This window comes from Pelobates fuscus, chromosome 5 (genome assembly GCF_036172605.1).
Source record: "Pelobates fuscus isolate aPelFus1 chromosome 5, aPelFus1.pri, whole genome shotgun sequence".
NCBI classification, from domain to species: domain Eukaryota; kingdom Metazoa; phylum Chordata; class Amphibia; order Anura; family Pelobatidae; genus Pelobates; species Pelobates fuscus.
In genome coordinates this window covers 224531458-224553011 of record NC_086321.1, presented here as the reverse complement: position 1 = coordinate 224553011, position 21554 = coordinate 224531458, and the positions used below count along the sequence as shown (strand labels likewise).

General features: G+C 41.3%; 1 protein-coding gene across 1 annotated transcript in view; it reads left to right on the top strand.

Moving 5' to 3' along the window:
* Positions 1-21554, top strand: part of PGM5 (phosphoglucomutase 5) — a 180468-nt gene that overhangs the window by 37125 nt on the left and 121789 nt on the right. The window contains exons 4-6 of the mRNA XM_063455074.1: positions 5339-5464; positions 7186-7376; positions 13617-13771. Of these exons, the coding sequence (XP_063311144.1) occupies positions 5339-5464; positions 7186-7376; positions 13617-13771 (472 nt within the window). The remainder of the gene's footprint in view (positions 1-5338; positions 5465-7185; positions 7377-13616; positions 13772-21554) is intronic.

Here is a 21554-nt window from a genome sequence, read left to right as displayed (position 1 = left end):
TTGCCGTTTCAGATTAAATTTGTCTCACTAGAAAACCCCTATTATTCTTGCGTAGATAAAAAAAAAAGTTGCTGACCCTGCACATGCTGTTGAAAAAAAATAATTAAAATATATACACTGCTCAAAAAAATAAAGGGAACACAAAAATAACACATCCTAGATCTGAATGAATTAAATATTCTTCTGAAATACTTTGTTCTTTACATAGTTGAATGTGCTGACAACAAAATCACACAAAAATAAAAAAATGGAAATCAAATTTTTCAACCCATGGAGGTCTGAATTTGGAGTCACACTCAAACTTAAAGTGGAAAAACACACTACAGGCTTATCCAACTTTGATGTAATGTCCTTAAAACAAGTCAAAATGAGTCTCAGTAGTGTGTGTGGCCTCCACGTGCCTGTATGACCTCCCTATAATGTCTGTGCATGCTCCTGATGAGGTGGCGGATGGTCTCCTGAGGGATCTCCTCCCAGACCTGGACTAAAGCATCTGCCAACTCCTGGACAGTCTGTGGTGCAACGTTGGTGGATGGAGCGAGACATGATGTCCCAGATGTGCTCAATTGGATTCAGGTCTGGGGAACAGGCGGGCCAGTCCATAGCATCAATGCCTTCATCTTGCAGGAACTGCTGACACACTACAGCTACGAGGTCTAGAATTGTCTTGCATTAGGAGGAACCCAGGGCGAACTGCACCAGCATATGGTCTCACAAGGGGTCTGAGGATCTCATCTCGGTACCTAATGGCAATCAGGTTATCTCTGGCGAGCACATGGAGGGCTGTGCGGCCCCCGAAAGAAATGCCACCCCACACCATTACTGACCCACTGCCAAACCGGTCATGCTGGAGGATGTTGCAGGCAGCAGAACATTCTCCACGGCATCTCCAGACTCTGTCACGTCTGCCATATGTGCGCAGTGTGAACCTGCTTTCAACTCTGAAGAGCACAGGGTGCCAGTGGTGAATTTACCAATCTTGGCGTTCTCTGGCAAATGCCAAACGTCCTGCACGGTGTTGGGCTGTAAGCACAACCCCCACCTGTGGACATCGGTCCCTCATACCACCCTCATGGAGTCTGTTTCTGACCGTTTGAGCAGACACATGTACATTTGTGGCCTGCTGTAGGTCATTTTGCGGTCCTGCTGCTGGGTTGTTGCCCTCCTACGGCCTCCTCCACGTCTCCTGATGTACTGGCCTGTCTCCTGGTAGCGCCTCCATGCTCTGGACACTACGCTGACAGACACAGCAAACCTTCTTGCCACAGTTCGCATTGATGTGCCATCCTGCATGAGCTGCACAACAGCATGTGAAATTGATTGTCACTCAGTGTTGCTTCCTAAGTGGACAGTCTGATTTCACAGAAGTGTGATTGACATGGAGTTACATTGTGTTGTTTAAGTGTTCTCTTTATTTTTTTGAGCAGTGTACATATACATCTGTTATTTTTTGTGAGAAATGTACAGTGGATTCACTTTATAATTTTAGTTGTGAATACATGTGTATTCTATACTCACACAGGAGCTGTCCCCTTGACATCTTGAGAAAATGTTCGCGAACGGGCGAACCGGGCGAACCGCCATAGACTTCAATAGGCAGGCGAATTTTAAAACCAACAGGGACTCTTTATGGCCACAATAGTGATGGAAAAGTTGTTTCAAGGGGACTAACACCTGGACTGTGGCATGCCGGAGCGGGATCCATGGCAAGACTCCCATGGAAAATTACATAGTTGATGCAGAGTCTGGTTTTAATCCATAAAGGGCATAAATCACCTAACATTCCTAAATTGTTTGGAATAACGTGCTTTAAAACATCAGGTATGATGTTGTATCGATCAGGTAGTGTAAGGGTTACACCCGCTTTACAATGACAGACCAAACTCCTCGTTTAACGCACCGCAAACAACCGCAAGCAGTCCATTTGCACAACCGCAAACTCCCCATTTGCACAAGGTTGGATACCGATCGATGGTTCGATAGTCTGAGCCCTCTCTGATTTACTGTACACGACTATTCGATATTCCCACAAATTTTATATAGCATTTTATGTTTGTTTGAGACCACCTTAAAAATATTGGATATCGCTAAAAATCATGATCACTATATACTTTCTCTACAAACCTCTAAAACGAACCAAACTACTCATCCATCCGCTATACCACTTTATCCCACCTAGAACTAGTGCCCAGTTAAAATACTTGACTCTTACTTACCCACACTCAGTCATGCCACACACATTTCACCACTACTCTCACTGAATCCCTCTGACTACGGCTAAATTCATCTTCTACATCAGAACACTACTCCTAAGATTGGGTTGTATCCATGTCTCGGGTCTTTCATTTAGAATAGGGGCAGCTTCGGTCTCCTTCAACACTGACACTCCAGTGCATATTATTAAAAGATTGGGCAGATGGAAATCCTCAGTCTACAACCGATATATTCCTCATCCCAAGAAAGAAATGAGGAAAGCTTTTAAAAGCTTTTAAAAGTTTGGCTTTGTAAATTTGATGCAATAGGTGTGTTTTTCTTTAATACCTTTTCACCCTCTTTGCATGAACCCAATTTACATATATTACTAATATGTTTCTGAACATATATATTATATTATATTATTCACTCACTCACTCACTCTCTGGGCCGGCCTAAGACATCATGCTGCCTAGGTCCAACGATAAATGACTATGGGGGATAATGTATAATAAACACAGGTTACTGGCTATGGGGGGGGATAATGTATAATAAACACAGGTTACTGGCTATTGAGGGATAATGTATAATAAACACAGGTTACTGGCTATGGGGGGGATAATGTATAATAAACACAGGTTACTGGCTATGGGGGAGATAATGTATAATAAGCACAGGTTACTGGCTATTGGGGGGGATAATGTATAATAAACACAGGTTACTGGCTATTGGGGGGGATAATGTATAATAAACACAGGTTACTGGCTATGGGAGGATAATGTATAATAAACACAGGTTACTGGCTATGGGAGGATAATGTATAATAAACACAGGTTACTGGCTATGGGAGGATAATGTATAATAAACACAGGTTACTGGCTATGGGGGATAATGTATAATAAACACAGGTTACTGGCTATGGAGGATAATGTAAAATAAACACACAAAAAAAATAATACAAAAAAAAAGAATGCAGCTTCAGAATTAATCTAAATTGTATGCTGTCTAGGAGGTGGGAGGGTTTTGGAGGGAGGGTCTGCTGCTGATTGGCTGGAATGTGTCTGCTGACTGTGATGTACAGGGTCAAAGTTTACTCAATGATGACAAATAGGGGGCAGACCAAACATCGCATATGTTCGCTGTCCGCGGCAAACGCGAACATGCGATGTTCGCCAGGAACTATTCGCCAGCGAACCGTTCGGGACATCACTAATTGCCATTGAATGTACAATGCATAGTAACAAAGTCAAAATAACATAAAAATTATAACATGGAGAAACCTGAACAACTGAGGACTCGTGTTCCTTGTGGTCTTGATCTGTGATTCTCACAGTAGTGCTAAAGGGCCACGAACACTCAGGTTTGGTGGTACCTGGGGGGCTGGTGTAAAGTAGTTTTTCACACCTTCAAACTGCATTCTGGTTGGAATGTCCACAAGCTGCATTGTATTACTTTGTATATTTAATAGAGTCTGCCCCAAACCAGCCAACCTGTGATTCTGTATCCTTCTCTGTATTCAGTGAACAACATGGCTGTAATAAAAAGTAAGAAAAAGACATAAAATCATAATAAAAAATGTAACATAAAAATACTCATGATTATCTGCATAGAAACTGACTGTTACAAGACTTCTCCATTTCAGGCTTATATTTACACCAAACTAATTACATTCTTATGCATTGATAACACTAATTTATCATTGTGCACTGTTTGTCTATAGCACATGAGTATACTTGCTAATTCCTTATGACACACAGCGTTTTTCTTTCTAAGTTTCTACATTTAACAAGGGATTTGTTGTTAAAAATGTGAAGTATTCTGGAAGACATATTTAAAACGTAGAACATGTTTCTTGCATTAGGCATCAGTAATTTGACAACACTAGAGAAGAGAGTCGACTGATTGCTTGTTAGAAAACATTTACCCTTGCAGTTAATTTATTTAATGTTGGAAGAAGACATGCACAAAATTACTAACAGAGATCTACATACAGAACAATTTCTATTAGAATTCTGTTTAAAGGAATGTGTAACCAAGTTGTATTATAACAATATTTATTTAACACAGTCTATGAATTCTAGTTAAATTTTTGTTTCATATAATATGCCAGTTTATATCTTATATTTGTTGTATTTTGTAACAGTATCCAGATGAAATAATTTACTATTTTTACTATTTTTTCTTATTGGCACTAGCATGGTGGTAGTATATGTAGAACCATCATGCCATGGGACTCCCTTACAACTGTCACTAGTGATTTTTGCAGATGGGGTGCTTTAAGATATTCCTCCTTAGAACTCCCCCATCCGAATACCCATCCTTTGGGTGTACACTTTTACACGTATTTGTTTTGTAAGAGTGAAAAATGGGGGTCCATGGATGATCCGACATGACCATGAGATCTTCCAGAGTTTGTCTCACACATTAGCTATTAGATAGCACAAGCATCTACTAAGCCTTGCACACGAATTACCTTTTCACATGAGCCATTATGATTGATGGGAAATGGGCAGGTATAGACATGAAAGCTCATTTGCCACGTTTTAAGATCTGCCTTTTTCTATGTATTGCGATAATCCGAATGGTACATAAGACAAAGTAGTCGATACATTGTCTCATGTTTATCTTTAAATTGTGTTGGCATTTAAATTAAATATAGTTACATAACTGAAAAGAGACTTGCGTCCATCATGTTCAGCCTTCCTCGCAAATGTTTTTGCTGTTGATCCAAAAGAAGGCAAAAATCCCAGTCTAAAGCGCTTCCAATTTTGCAACAATCTAGGAAAAAATTCCTTCTTGACTCCAAAATAGCAGTAAGATGTCTCCTTTGATCAAGCAGCTATTACCCCACTAATAAGAAATTATATCCCTGTATGTTGTGTTTTTGCAAGTATTTATCCAATTGCAGTTTAAACATCTGTAGTGACTCTGACAAAACCACCTCTTCAGACTGTGTGCATATATATAGATCTAGATATAGATCTAAAGTGTTAGTTATTGAATCACGTATTGTTGGAAAGTAAGCAGTGAATTTCAGATTTTAAGACCTAAATGTGACGTTTGCTGGTCTATCCCTGACAATTCTCAGTTTAATGGAAAATATATATATATAGAATATTAATTTTACTATATCTTTTTTTTACAGTTGAAATAGTGGACTCTGTGGATGTTTATCTCAATCTGCTTAGAACAATCTTTGATTTCAGTACTATAAAGGGTTTGCTGACTGGACCTGAACAGCTGAAAATAAGGATTGATGCAATGAATGGAGGTAGGTGCAATGTCGGATCAGCATGAAAATCAAAGGGGAAATATCCGTTCCCAGGAATATTATTTTCATTTATCCCTATATTTAATAAAACATATTTGTGAGGTTTGGATAAAATAACACTAGATATAAGAAACCACAACACCATACCCAGCAATTGGGTGCGTCCATTGTTGCTCCCGGACAGTGATTGCTATAAACAGGGCTCAAAATGTCCACTCCCCACTAGCAATTTGGAGTAAAGATTTTTCCCTGGTGGGTAAAAATTGATTCCAGGTGGATATGCTACATCTTGCTGTGGCAAATAACTATTAAGGTTAGGCTAGTAGCATAGGATTTCCTATTGTTAGCATTGTTATAAGTCAGCTATGTCCTTGGCATCTGGCAGTAAACAAAGAAAAATACAAAGGAGAGAAAATTAAACAACGTTTCTATTTCTGTCCCCTGATTTTGGAGCAATAGGGCTAAATCTTTCTCTGTTGGCACAGCTGTTCTGGAGTTTTTCTTCTTGGTACATGTGGGCTGGATTTCCTCCTGCCAGTACAGCTGGCCAGGATCTTTTAGTATTAAGATACGAATTCCTCAATTCAGATATACTGGAGAATGTGTTTGAGAGTTCACTGTTGCTAAGCATGTGGAAACACATGTAGGGAGTTGAAGACAAGCAGGTATATAGTCTTCCAATATGAAGCACAACAACCATAGGAATCATTCTAGGACATTGCAGCTCTCTTTCTTCAGCTTTAGGTGGACCCTGAGTGTTTAATAAACAATAATATTTAATAGGAAAACCAATCAAATTTCTGATTTGCAGATGCAAAATGACACCCAAAACTACATATTATTTTCTACACAGTTTTTAACACAGAGGTATTTTGTAAGAGGATGTGTGTGAGCTCTTGGCGTTGTTCTATAATACTAGTAACTAATTTATTTGTTGGGAAATCTGATACAACAAATAAAGAATATACTTTATCCCTATTTCATACAACTGAGTCAGATAACAATAACTTTTTCATCAAAGGACATACCCGGAAAACTACTAAAAGCTAAATGTATGCTTTCTCATGATATAATTTGACTGTATTAGTATTATTAATATTATTCAACAATTGACATGGATATCCCACTTGATTGGTATCTAGACAACTATGTAGATTGCCAATCTCCAATGAGTACACACTGGCCAAATGTGGCAAATATGACAGTAGTGCAAAATGATGGTATATTGAGAATCCTTCAAATAGTTTGTCTAGGACAAAAATGTGTGGAGAAATAATAGTATTAGGTCTTACAGAAGGATCCTACTTATTACCTTTCACTAACAATTCTGTAAAAGTAAATACACACATACATATATATTATTTCTGTGACAAGGGAATTCTTTCCCTAGTCACTTGCTTAGTGGGTAGTTTTTTTTAATTCTGATTTTAGTTTTAGTGTCAAGCCAACATAGTCAGCAAGTTGAGGAAAGGTGACTATTTTATGATATATCTAAAAATATCACTCTTTGCAATGAATGGGATAGCTCTCTGAAGGATTATATCTATGGGAACGTGGCTCCAGGGAGTCAATACTATGAAAATAGCACGCCACGTGTACTCAGTGGAATGTTATTCCAACATTTTATTGGTATTAATCCTGTGTGCTTCAGCATGCTGCAAAGTGCGGTAAGTGCTGTCATTCGTATGATTCTATTTTGCTCTGTGCCATTTGTCTTCCAGTTATGGGACCTTACGTGAGGCGTATTCTATGTGACGAGTTGGGAGCACCTGCCAATTCTGCTGTTAACTGTGTACCCCTGGAAGATTTTGGGGGTCAACGTCCTGATCCTAATCTGACATATGCCACTGGGCTCTTGGAGGCAATGAAGGGAGGGGAGCATGGTTTTGGAGCTGCGTTTGATGCAGATGGGGTAAGTATGCTGTTATTTGAAACTTGTAATAACGTCAGCCAGAATGTTCTGTTACTTTCATAGCAGTTAGCTACTGACAGTGCAAGCCTATTTAAAGAATTGCAGTAATAAAATATGTTCATACAAACTACGTATACCCAATAACATTACTCTCTTGACTTTCTTCACAGAACAATCCAGACAAACTTTATGCAAATAATAAAAGGCTTATGTTAACTAATCTAATACTAAAATGTGTGCTGTGTTCAGAGAGAAATCTTGTTAGAATCCCATATTTCATATTATAAACTACAAGTCACGTGCAAGTGTGATGTCATCAGTATAAATACACTTCAGTATAGTGATGGATTTGTTGCAGATCTCTGGACTGTTTTCTCTCAATTTCACAAGCAACTGTTTATGTTGGAACCTCTTTTTCTATCTCATCTAAAAGGTGCTCTACTGGAATTAGATCTAACAGCTGTGCAGGCCTTTAAGGCAAACTGGAAAAACAGATATGGTTGTTGAACAAGCATTATGTGATGCCTGCTTAGTACATTGCACAATACACATTATTCCACTTGAAAATAGAGGGGTGAACAGAGGGGTGAACAACATACCTCTGATGCTGTATTGTGTAGCTTTAAAATGATGTTCACTTGGCATTAAATAGACATTCCGCACTCATAAAGCACCTTGCCAGAACAGGATTAACCATAAGGCTACCACCAGGGGCGCATGGGTTAGACAGGGATCCTGGAACCGTGACATTTCTTGGCCCCATTAACCATCCCTATGGGAAGAATAAAGGGAGGTCAAACTGGTAACCTGCCTAGGGCCCCGTGGGACCACAATTCTTCTCTGCACCTTGAGTGTCTTTTCCTCTACTGTTGCTTGCAGTTTTAAAAAATGCTGATATCTATTTTAAATCACTATTTTATAAGTAATTGCAGAAACACCACCATCCCTGTCCATTAGACAGCATGGAGGTTTTGTTCCCGATTCCTTTATCTCCATGGAGCTAACAGAAGTGTCAGTTGCGCTCTTCTAGAGAACTCCTGCCTTCTCCCCCAAGTAAAATTGTGTGCATCTACAGGCAGTGGTGTATCCTGGTTTTGTGCTGCCCTAGGCAGGACAAAACTCAGGCGCCCCCCTCCCGACCGCCCGCGCCCACCCCCACCAAACCCTTCCCCCACCCGCCTTCTAAATACACACACACACATTCACTGACAGATACGCATACACTAGCTAACAGAAACACACACACACTAATAGACTGTAGCAGTACTTACCCTCTCCAGGGGCCGTCCGGGGTCCTCTCTCCTCGCCGCGCGCGGTCCTGCTCCTGCACGAGCCGCGCGCGGCTCATCCAACGACGAGATCAGTCGGGCGGGCAGTGACCGCGAGAAGCGGTCACGTGTCCCGCCTGACACTAAGAGCGCGCCGCACATCTCGGGCGCGCTCTTAAAGGGACAGTCGGAGACAAAATTAGAATCAGTCTCCCATTGGCCCCTGTCATGCCACGTTCCCCATACACTCACGTTTTGGGGGCGTGGATATGACAGGGGCCAATCAAAGTGAACATTAGGGTATTTATACTCACCTGTTTCCTTTGCACCTTGCCCTATCGTGGTTTCTGTCCAGTTCCCTTTAGTGCTTGTATCGTTCAGTTGGTTTTTTGGTGCTTGACCTTGGCTTTGTTCCTGACTCCGCTCTCTCTTTATCCTTGCTTGTTTATCCGCTGGTTTGTCTTCTGTGTACCAGTCCTCGGCTTGTTCTACTTTACGCTGTCTCTCCGTTCCCTTGACCTCGGCTTGTTCTGGACTCTGTCTTTTCTTGTACTCATCTAGTCCGGCCATTCTAAGGTCCGGTAAGACGAATCCTGGTTTCTTGTCTCTTGACTGTCTGGACTATTCCTGCGTGTTGGGGTATATTACCGTGACATTACGATAGGGACATGGACCCCGCAGGTTTAGGACAACAGATGGCCACTCATGAGGCTAGATTCGCAGAACAGGATCACCGTATGGATCAAATGGCTCAAGCCATCCAGACACTGTTATCCAGATCAGCTCCGGTACCTGTACCTGCGCCTCCTGTAACCCCTATACCAGACACAGCTAATATGCCTAATGCTTCAGCACATCTAACCCCGCCACCTAGGTATGGAGGGGGCTCTAAGACATGTAGGGGATTCCTTAATCAAGTGGAATTCCACTTTGAAATGTACCCACATTCATTTCCCACTGATAGATCTAAGGTGGGTTTTCTTATGCACCAGCTTACGGATAAGGCACTTGAATGGGCAAATCCTATTTGGGAGGCTAATGGACCTATGGTACACGATTTCAATAGCTTCCTCACAGCGTTTCGTAGAACATTTGACACGACTAAAAGGTCAAAAAATGCCGCCAGGGCGTTAATGAGAATTAAGCAAGGATCTAAATCTGTAGCCGATTATGCTATTCAGTTCCGTACCCTTGCCTCACAGGTAGATTGGACTAACAATGGGCTTACTACTGCGTTTATGGAAGGTCTGTCTGAAACTATGTTGGATGAGGTAGCAGCTAAGGACCTCCCTGTACCCCTAGAGGACCTTATTGACTATCTCATCGATATAGATAACAGGATCCGTGACAGGTTATATACCAGGTCCAGAAATAGACGCTGTGTCCCCGTTAACCCACCTAGAGCTGAGACTCCCGAGGGATCTAAAGGGTCAGAGGAGGAACCTATGCAGTTAGGGGTTGCCAAACTTACTGATGCTGAAAAACTTTATAGGAGAAAGGAGGGACTTTGTCTTTATTGTGGTAGGAGGGGCCATATGAGACAAGAATGTCCCGTGCGTCCGGGAAACTATCGCACCTAAGACCGTATAGAGGACTGGCCTTGGGTGTGACATCAGAGTCCTCACATTTGCCTCTTAATAAATTGCTTCTCCCTGTTTCCCTGCACCTTGGTAGTAACTGCATAGCAGGGAATATACTAGCCCTGGTTGATTCCGGAGCGGCCGAAAACTTTATAGATTCCAGTTTTGTCAAGGAGAATAACATACCCACTAGAGAGAAGGAGACACCCTTGGCCGTTGAGGCCATAGATGGTAGACCATTATGCTCTCCAGTTATCACACATGAAACTGTACCACTACATATGTCTACAGGGGTGTTACACTCTGAAACCATTCGGTTTCAGATCATTACTTCTCCTTCCTCTCACCTCGTGTTAGGGTATCCTTGGTTGCGTACTCATAATCCCACTATTGATTGGGAGTCAGGACAAATAGTTTCTTGGAGTGATGCTTGCCAAGAGTCTTGTATTGTTAAAATCACCCCTTTGAATTCTACTAATATTCCTCCCGTGCCTACGGTCATACCCCCTCAGTACTTGTCTCTTAAATCTGTTTTTGATAAAAGGGAGGCTGAAAAGTTGCCACCTCACAGGCCTTACGACTGTGCTATTAATTTACTACCTGTTACTATGCCTCCCAAAGGGAGAATATATCCTTTATCTCCTCAGGAGAATCTGGTTATGGAGGAATATATTAAGGAATCTTTAGAAAAGGGATTTATAAGAAGATCCTCTTCCCCGGCAGGGGCTGGTTTCTTCTTTGTATCTAAGAAAGATGGCGAATTAAGGCCTTGTATTGACTATAGGGGCCTAAATAAAATCACCGTCAAAAATGCGTACCCCATACCTTTGATCACGGAACTATTTGATAGGCTTAAACATGCCACGGTTTTTACTAAATTGGACCTTAGGGGTGCTTACAATCTCATACGTATCAAAAAGGATCACGAATGGAAGACCGCATTCAATACCAGGAGTGGTCACTACGAATATACTGTGATGCCCTTTGGCCTTTGTAACGCCCCAGCAGTTTTTCAAGAATTTATTAATGATGTCCTACGTCAATATATACATACATTCGTAATAGTATACTTGGATGACATATTAATTTATTCTACTGATTTACAGACTCATCACATGCATGTTAAATTAGTGTTGAGAACTCTTCTTGTTAACGGTCTCTATTGCAAACTCGAAAAATGTTCATTTGATCAATCAGAAGTCCAATTCTTGGGTTATATAATCTCTGCCAAGGGGTTTCGTATGGATCCCAAGAAACTTTCTGCCATTATGGAATGGCATCTACCTCAGGGTTTGAAAGCCATTCAGCGTTTTCTGGGGTTTTCAAATTATTATAGGCGTTTTATTAAAGGGTTTTCTGCCATTGTAGCACCTATAACCAGAATGACCAAGAAGGATGGTAATACTCATGTCTGGAAACCAGAAGCACTTGAGGCCTTTGAATTCCTGAAGGCTTCATTTGCCTCTGCCCCTATTTTACAGCATCCTGTCCCTTCACTACCCTTTATTCTTGAAGTTGATGCTTCTGAGATTGGGGTAGGTGCTATCTTGTCTCAAAGAGATTCACCTGAAAAGCCGTTACACCCTTGTGGCTTCTTTTCCAGACAGATGTCCAAAGCAGAGAAGAATTATGATGTAGGCAATCGTGAACTCCTTGCTATCATTTTGGCGCTCAAGGAATGGAGACATCTACTAGAAGGTACTAGGGATCCCATCCTCATTTTAACGGATCACAAAAACCTCTCCTACCTTACGTACTTCGGGGTCAAGAATGCACAAGCAATTTACACCCTAAATGGTAGTGAATTAGGGATAACAACACACGAGAAGGATTTGGGAATTGTTATAGACAACAAATTAGGCAGCAATATGCAATGTCAATCTGCAGTTGCTAAGGCCAGTAAGGTTTTCTCATGTATAAATAGGGGCATAAATTCTCGGGATGAAAATATAATTTTGCCTCTTTATAAATCGTTGGTAAGACCACACCTTGAATATGCTGTGCAATTTTGGGCACCTGTTCTAAAGAAGGACATTGTGGCATTAGAAAAAGTGCGGAGACAAGCTACAAAATTGATAAAAGGAATGGAGCACTTTAGTTACAAAGAAAGACTAAAAAATCTAAATCTCTTTAGTTTGGAAAAACAGCGCCTCAGAGGGGATATGATAACATTATACAAATATATTCGGGGCCAGTACAAACCATTATCTGGAAATCTATTCATAAACAGGGCTATACATAGAACGAGATCACACATTTAGGCTGGAAGAAAGGAGATTTCATCTAAGGCAAAGAAAAGTTTTTTTTACAGTAAGAGCAATAAGGATATGGAATTTTCTGCCTGAAGAGGTGGTTTTATCAGAGTCCATACAGATGTTTAAACTACAATTGGATAAATACTTGCAAAAACATGGGATATAATTTATAATTAGTGGGGTAATAGCTGCTTGATCCAAGAAGACATCTGACTGCTATTTTGGGGTCAAGAAGGAATTTCTTTCTAGTTTGTTGCAAAATTGAAAGAGCTTCAGACTAGGTTTTTGCCTTCTTTTGGATCAATAGCAAAAACATATGTGAGGAAGGCTGAACTTGATGGACGTAAGTCTCTTTTCAGCTATGTAACTATGTAAACTATGTAAACAATAACCCAATAATGTGTAATAAATCTTGTATATATGTACTCTCTCTGGAGTAAAGTGATTTTGTATTTCAGTACAAGGAAAACCTCAAACTAAAACAGAAATACAACATAAAATTGTGTTTTATGTTTTAAAAAAATGTGTTCACTAAGGCTACAAAAACTAGATTTGCTTTCTTTAGTAAAAAGGCGAGGATATATAACACTAAACAAAAATCCTGCATTGAAACTGGAATAAATTTTCCTTACAGAAGAGGACAGGGTTCTTTACAATAAGAACAATAAAGTTGTGAAATCCTCTGCCTAAAGAGGTTGTGTTGTCAGATTCTACAGATAATTTAAAAAAAGGCTTGTATGCAGAATACTAAAGTATTTACATGTAGATAAACAGGTTATTGATCCAAGGAGAAATCTGATTGCCTTTTTGTGGCATAATTGGAAATGGCTACAATTGGGTTTTTAGACTTCTTTTGAATCAACAGTATAAAATAATGGACTTCATGGTTGAAGTTTATAGTCTTTTTTCAACCTAGACAACTATGTAACTATGAATTTAACCTTGTTTATACAGGCAAAACAGGGCCTACTCTGGGACCAAGTGCTGTATGTTGTGAGACATATTATTGGATTCACTGGTGGTGGCCCATCAATTATCACTCTGCGACAGAATATCCCATGTTTTGCCTTCATTAATATGTCCTCACATTTCTAAAATAATATTTCATTAACAAGTCTGAATACAATTTTGTTTCAGGACCGGTACATGATTCTTGGAGAAAATGGCTTCTTTGTAAACCCTTCGGACTCATTAGCAGTAATTGCGGCCAATCTCTCCAGCATCCCTTATTTCCGTCAAATGGGAGTTCGAGGTTTTGGTAGGAGCATGCCCACAAGCACAGCCATAGACAGGTATGTAACCCTAATCATGCAGATCTTTCTTCAGTTTAATTCAGCAATTAAAAACTATGCGAACAGGATGGAGTTATCCATCCATCCTCAATTGCCTGCTTTGTTTGCAGTAAGTGCCAGAAACACAAATATCATATAAATAAGGTACTCGATGTCTGTGCCATCACAAAACAAGGCAGCAACAGTGTCCATATAAAACAATACTCCCAGAGGTGTCTTCAGATACTCCTTCAAAGAGGGAAAAGGAAAAAAAAAGCCACACTCACCACTCACAGGGGGAAAGCCTTACCACCTCTAGTTCCTCATTGCAAGGGACTGCCTAGTTTGTGAATGATCATGCTGGCGGGTGAAGGAGCCTCTGTCCCTGTCAATACGCCCCATCTCCGGACATAGCCTCATTATCAGTTCATAATCCCTCAAGGCAGTATTGACCTGCTAATAACTAGAAAAGTCCAATAAAAGTCCTTTATGACAGAATTTATATGTAACTAAAAATGTATGTAATTTTCACTTAAACCCTGCATAATTAGCTGTGTGGTTATTGATCTATTTTAGTTTGTCTGTGTTTGGCAGTTGTTGCTGAGCCTGTGTCCTTTTTTTAAGGTTACCGACTGTTTAGAGTACGTAGTCTTTTTATATGCATTGCTTCAGTTATATTGCATTGGGTATACACATACAGATCGGGTTTTAAGTGGATACATATAAATATAATGCACTAAGAATAACTGTTACTTTATTTCCAGTATCAATTGGCACATATTAATAATGACAAATTGTTTATTGTACCTTTTACCTTATGTAAAAGAGAACTGGATATATATGCATCAAGATAGGCGTACCTGCTTAGACAAATCATTTGCATATTCCCCACCATGAAATCTGAATGTATGTAGGTTTAAAGAGTTCAAAGTTAAAATTAAAGAAAAGAACATTGGTCATTTTTTTTAACCCTTTTCTGCCTGCATCAAATTTTCAATGCACAATAAAAGTATTTATTTTTCATTCTGTACTGATTGAGTCTCTCAGATTAATGCATTCCCAATGTGTCAGCATTTAGAATGTGACTCATGGTAACATTTACTAGTGATCTAGAATCTTGTGGGTCTGAAAATACTTTCGCTTCTAATGGAAATTGCTCACAGCTGAACTTGATGGTTATTGGTATAATGGTTATCAGTTTACTATGTTCAATTAATATTGGTCATTCAGAAATCAAGCAGTCCTTTTGGATAACTTGCATATGGTTCTTTGGTTTCTAATGAGCAGCTTGTATTAATCCTTTAGGCTGTATCTCTGTGGCCATGTCTTTGGAAGTTATCAGGTTATTTCTATCGCTCTGTATTTTGTTGCTCTTTTTACTGAGTTGTAGTGTATTTAGATCTGCAAAAATTGATACTGCTATGTAAATAAATTACAATAATGAGAATTAAGGTGAAGTAGATATTCTGTATATAATAGTTCAACCACATCTATTTTCTGACTGTGAGATTTGAAGAATAAATTACTAATGTAAGATAGCAGCATTAATGAAACAAATAAGATAACTTGTTGAATATATTTAATTGATTTAACTTGTAGCTATAAGTGTGCAGATGTCCTGCATGGATTAACGAAAAGTTCACTGATTTACACAAAATTCATTACATGTTAACAAGGACATGCTATGCATAAAAACACAAACTGAATTTATAAACATTACCTTGTCTACAAACAATCTATGTGCCCCAAATCCAGATTTGGGTTCTTTCATCATTATTCACTTCTTTAAATTGTGATCATTACCAGGGTTCACCTATTAATCTCAATGTATGCCAGGCACATTTATTTATAAAGAGAAATTCCGAGTACATTTTTTAAAAGAGCAGCAATCACCATGGAAACCAATGGAATATTTCCCTTAATTGCCCTGCTTTGTCCCTGATTTGCTCTTTAAATAAAACCTCCTGAGAGTATGTGAGTAATCTTATTGTATAATTATTTTTGTATATTGAAGATTAAATCTAAATCTATCTTAATCAGTACTAGGGGTGGCACCAGGGAAAGCAACCCCCGGAGATGTCAAGCCGAGGCTGTCATTCTACCCGGGTGATTCCTGGGGCTACGTGGCCGGCCTGTGAGGAGAGTAAAGATCTCCCTCATCTGCCAGACCCCCTGGTAAGGTTGTACGAGGGAGAACATGGACTGAACCATTATCACAGCATTGCTTACAGAATCAAAGCATTGCTGTGGGTGGCAGACAAAACAGAACATCTCCTACCGGACCACCAGGGAACAGGATTCCCCCCACTGTGGCCCAAGATAAACTTCATGTAGGGGGAATAAACTTTTGTTGTCAGACCCTATACTCTCACACTCCAGCCCCCTATCTCTCCACACAACAATATCTTTTCCCCCACTGCAGCCTCTGACCCGCCATTGCAGTCCCTATCCCATACTAAAGATCCTAACCACCTTTTTCAGCATCTACCCCACTACAGTCTCAATCCCCCACTATTGCCCCTCAACCCCTCAACCTCTGCAGCAGAATGTCCCTTTTTCCTTTCCTTTTGTTCGGCTTTCCGTACCCCTCGTTCTATTACCAAACTCCCATCTGTTTTGTCCCTGAGTTTGGTTGATTTAACAATCGACAACCCCTGGTTGTTAACCTCAAATTGCTCATTAATTAACCTCAAATTGCTGATGGCCACCGTTCGTATTACCGAACGCACGTGTGCAAACAAACGTCCATTTTGTCTCTCGAATGTGGGCAGCAGTATATGGTCGTCGAAGGCCTGGAACTAATTTCAGTTACTGAACTCCGCGAACACCTGGTAAACTATTACTGCTGCCCATTCAACTTCCCGAACCAGTAGGAGAACGGCGTTCGGGAGACCTAAACTACCGAACAGGGGGAACGTTGTATGCTAGTAGCCAGGGGGAGACTTCGTCTGCATTCATACGAGAACTCCCGAAAGAAGACCGGTCAAAGCCTAAAATCCTCTGGAACTATTTTGGGGCTTCACCTTGTGCTTGACCAGTCTAAACTTTACACGAATGGCATTCCTAATCTACCAAACGGATCTGAGGGATATTTTGACAAAGTGGGCAATTTGATCCCTGCTATTCGGTGAACCTTCGTGAAATTCTGAGATATTAAAATATGTTTTATGCTGTTTTATGTATATTTTCTATACCTGGGAGATAATGTAATTAAAGAGTTGTTCCTACTCAAATCTGTGACTCCTAAGGCACAGATTAGGAGTCTGTGAGCTGTTCACTTGTCCCTTGTCCCCACTCAGGTCCACCAGGGGAAAACCCCTGGAATGTAATTTAAGAAACTCCTTGCATGGGGAGTTGCATAAAAGCCAGCTGTGGCTGAATAAAAATCAGTTGACTCCCAGAACTGTGTGTCGTCCAGTTACTGGGGGGATTGTGCTTTGGATATCATATTGCTTCCTCAGCTACAAGGAGTCTACAGTGGAGATATTGATGCTTAATACTGGAGCTCCGCTAGAGACCCTATCCTGCCCGCTATCACCCTTTTTTTCCAATCAGGCCCAGAGCAAGGAATTTTGACTACACAGACAAAGACAATTTGCTGCCCCTTCCCAAAAAAAATGCACCTTCTTCTATGTGTCTCCTAATCCCTCTTTAGAATTTCTTACCCCCGTTTCTGTTTCTTACAGTGAGGGAAAAATGTATTTGATCCCCTGCTGATTTTGAATGTTGTCCCACTGACAAAGAAATTATCTGTATATAATTTTAATGGTAGGTGTATTTTAACAGTGAGAGACAGAATTGAGGGGAGAGAGGGAAAAAAGGAGGAAGGAGGATGGGATAAAAAAATATCCACACAAGGGATTGGTAGGGCTTTCCTCAGTGTGAAATTGGATTGAGGAGAGATAAGAGCTTCTTTCTTGCAGGCTCTGCCTTCAAGGGAAAATCAGTTATGTCTGTTGGCTGCATGCAGTGCACACTCACAACAGACGTACTTTATGCACAAAATTTACATTAGGCAGTTCGGAACAGAGTTCTGGGCTACCTAATTTATGTGTTCTGGAGGTGTATTTAGCTGCACATCCTGCACATCCTACCACCATGACCACTTTGAAAAGCAAAAGTGGTCATTGTGGTTGGCGTAACCCTTTAAAGGGACAAGGTAGCCACCCAGACCACTCCAGCTCCTTATCTGGGTGCAATGTCCCTTAACCCTACAGTGGTAATTATTGCAGTTTCTGAGAAGGGTTAACAGGGTTACCTCCTCCTCTAGTGGCTGTCTACAGATTTTCCCCATGGGGAAATCCTTATGCGAGCCCGGCCATTGCCGCTCATGCAGTGGCGTACACACAACCCATGGGGCCCCGGTGCGAAAACTGATCTGTGGGCCCCCCCCCCCCCCGCGCTTACTCTGCGCGGGCTGGGGCCGCAACACATGGCGGGCGGGCACCTGGTCACAGGGCTGCGACCCGTGCGACCGCGGTATGTACGCCAGTGCATGCATAAACACATACACTTAAAGGACCACTACAGACACCCAGATCAAATCAGCTCAATTAAGTGGTCTGGGTGCCAGGTCTCTCTAGTTTTAACCCTGCAGCTGAAAACATAGCAGTTTCAGAGAAACTGCTATGTTTCACTGAGGGTTAATCCATCTCTAGTGGCTGTCTCATTGACAGCCACTAGAGGATTTTCTGCGATTCTCACTGTGAAAATCACAGTGAGAAGACGCTGAACGTCCATAGGAAAGCATTGAGTAATGCTTTCCTATATGGGCGGTTTGAATGCGCGCGTGGCTCTTGCCACGCATGTGCATTCGGAGCTGAGAGGCGGATCGGGACGGAGAGATCCCCAGCGCCAAGGGAGCGCTGGAGAAAGGTAAGTGCTTTAGACACACACACACACACTCTCATGAACAGACGCACACATTTACTGACAGACACACACTCAGTGACAGACGCACACAAACATACTCAGTAACAGACACACACACTAACACTAACACACTCTAAAACTAACACACTCACTAACACAATCACTCACACTAACACACTCACTAACACACTCACTAACACACACTCACTCACTCACACTCACTCACTAACACACACACAAACTAACACTAACACACTCACTAACACACTCACTAACACACTCACTAACACTAACACACTCACTAACACACTCACTAACACACTCACTCACACACTCACTCACACACTCACTCACTAACACACTCACACTAACACACTCACACTAACACACTCACACTAACACTAACACACTCACTAACACACTCTCTCACTAACACACACACACACTAACACAAACTAACACTAACACACTCACTAACACTAACACACTCACATTAACACACTCACTAACACACACACTCACTCACTAACACACTCACATTAACACACTCACTAACACACTCACTAACACTAACACACTCACTAACACTAACACACACTCACTAACACTAACACACACTCACTAACACTAACACACACACACTCACTAACACTAACACACTCACTAACACTAACACACTCACACTAACACTAACACACTCACTAACACACTCTCTCACTAACACACACACACACTAACACAAACTAACACTAACACACTCACTAACTCTAACACACTCACATTAACACACTCACTAACACACACACTCACTCACTAACACACTCACATTAACACACTCACTAACACACTCACTAACACTAACACACTCACTAACACTAACACACACACACTCACTAACACTAACACACTCACTAACACTAACACACTCACATTAACACACTCACTCACACTCTCACTAACACACTCACTAACATTAACACACTCACATTAACACACTCACTAACACTAACACACTCACTAACACTAACACACTCACATTAACACACTCACTAACACTAACACACTCACTAACACTAACACACACACACTCACTAACACTAACACACTTACTAACACTAACACACTCACTAACACTAACACACTCACATTAACACACTCACTCACACTCTCACTAACACACTCACTAACATTAACACACTCTCACTAACACACTCACTAACACTAACACACTCACTAACACTAACACACTCACTAACACTAACACACTCACTAACACTAACACACTCACATTAACACACCCACTAACACTCTCACTAACACACTCACTCACTAACACACTCACTAACACTAACACACACACACTCACTAACACACACACACTCACTAACACTAACACACTCACTAACACTAACACACACACACTCACTAACACACTCACTCACTAACACACTCACTAACACTAACACACACACACTCACTAACACTAACACACACACACTCACTGACACTAACACACTCACTAACACTAACACACTCACTAACACTAACACACTCACTCACTAACACACTCACTAAACACACACACACGTTTTTTCTGTTTTTTTTTTACATTTAATCCCCCCAGCCTCCTTACCTGTGTGAGAGCTGGGGGGATTCCCTGGGGTCCAGTGGTGTTGCTGGTCCTGCTGTTACCCGGCTGGCGGGCGCGCGAGGGAGCACTGTCCCCTGGGTGCTCCCTCTTCAGCTCCCTCGCGCGCCGCGTACTGATACCGGAGCCGGAAGATGACGTCATCTTCCGGCTCCGGTTTCAGTGCGGTGCGCGAGGGAGCTGAAGAGGGAGCACCCAGGGGACAGTGCTCCCTCGCGCGCCCGCCAGCCGGGTGACAGCAGGGCCAGCCTCGGGGGGCCAGGAGGTGGCCGGCTCCTGGGCCCCCCAGCAGAAGAGGCTGGCCCTGTGGGTACATACCGGGTCGCAGGGGCGGCCGGGCCCCCTGGTGGGCCGGGCCCGGTCGCAGCCGCGACCCCTGCGACCCTGGTATGTACGCCACTGCGCTCATGCACATTAGGTCTCCCCCACCAAGGATTGTGGGCAGAGCCTAGCCCAGCGCAGAGATACATCGGTGCTGGATTCAGGTGAGTGACTAAAGGGGTTTTAACCCCTTCAGCAACGTGGGATGTGGGCGCGAGGAAGGGGGACTACAGTGCCAGGAAAACTGGTTTGTATTACAAATATATAAAATAAATACAAAATAAAGATCCAAGTCAGACAGCCAGAGCACCTGTAGTTGTGGAATACAGGTAGAGCACCGCTGGCTATTATCCAGTGGCCATGAAGATACTTGGAAAGGTTTTGACCTGCTCCCTATTCCTATACTGAAAGTGAAGGGGAGTATCGAAACTGGATCTTCTTCCATCTCTGAGTAATGTCTGATGTTCATTCAACAAATGTTGTTTTTTTTACCCATTTATCAAGTCAGTATATGAATTCCATTACAGCCAGGGTATAATTTCACTATTAAATTTCATTATTTAAATATCACCATTTTATTTTAACTTTCAGTGTATTTTTCCTGCTGTAATGGGCAATTTTAGGCAGGTTGCAAAAACAGTTATGGGAGTTCACTATCAGGGCAGATTCTGTAACTGGTGCAAAGTAATATGCGTGTTTTCTTTCTATGCTGTACCCTTAATGCTATTGTTCATTTTTTTACATTTTTTTTTTAATGTAAATAAATGGTTGCCTATTGTATGTTAAACATTCCTCAGTAACTGACCTCAGAAGATCCAACTGCGATAAGAGGAGGCAAAATAATCTCCATATGTGTGTTCCCAGTCTGGCAGATTGCCAAAGCTTTTTCCTGTTTTTAAGATAAAAAAGAGCATATGAATCAAAGGAAATAGTTAATAATAATAGAGAAAATAGCCCAAGAAA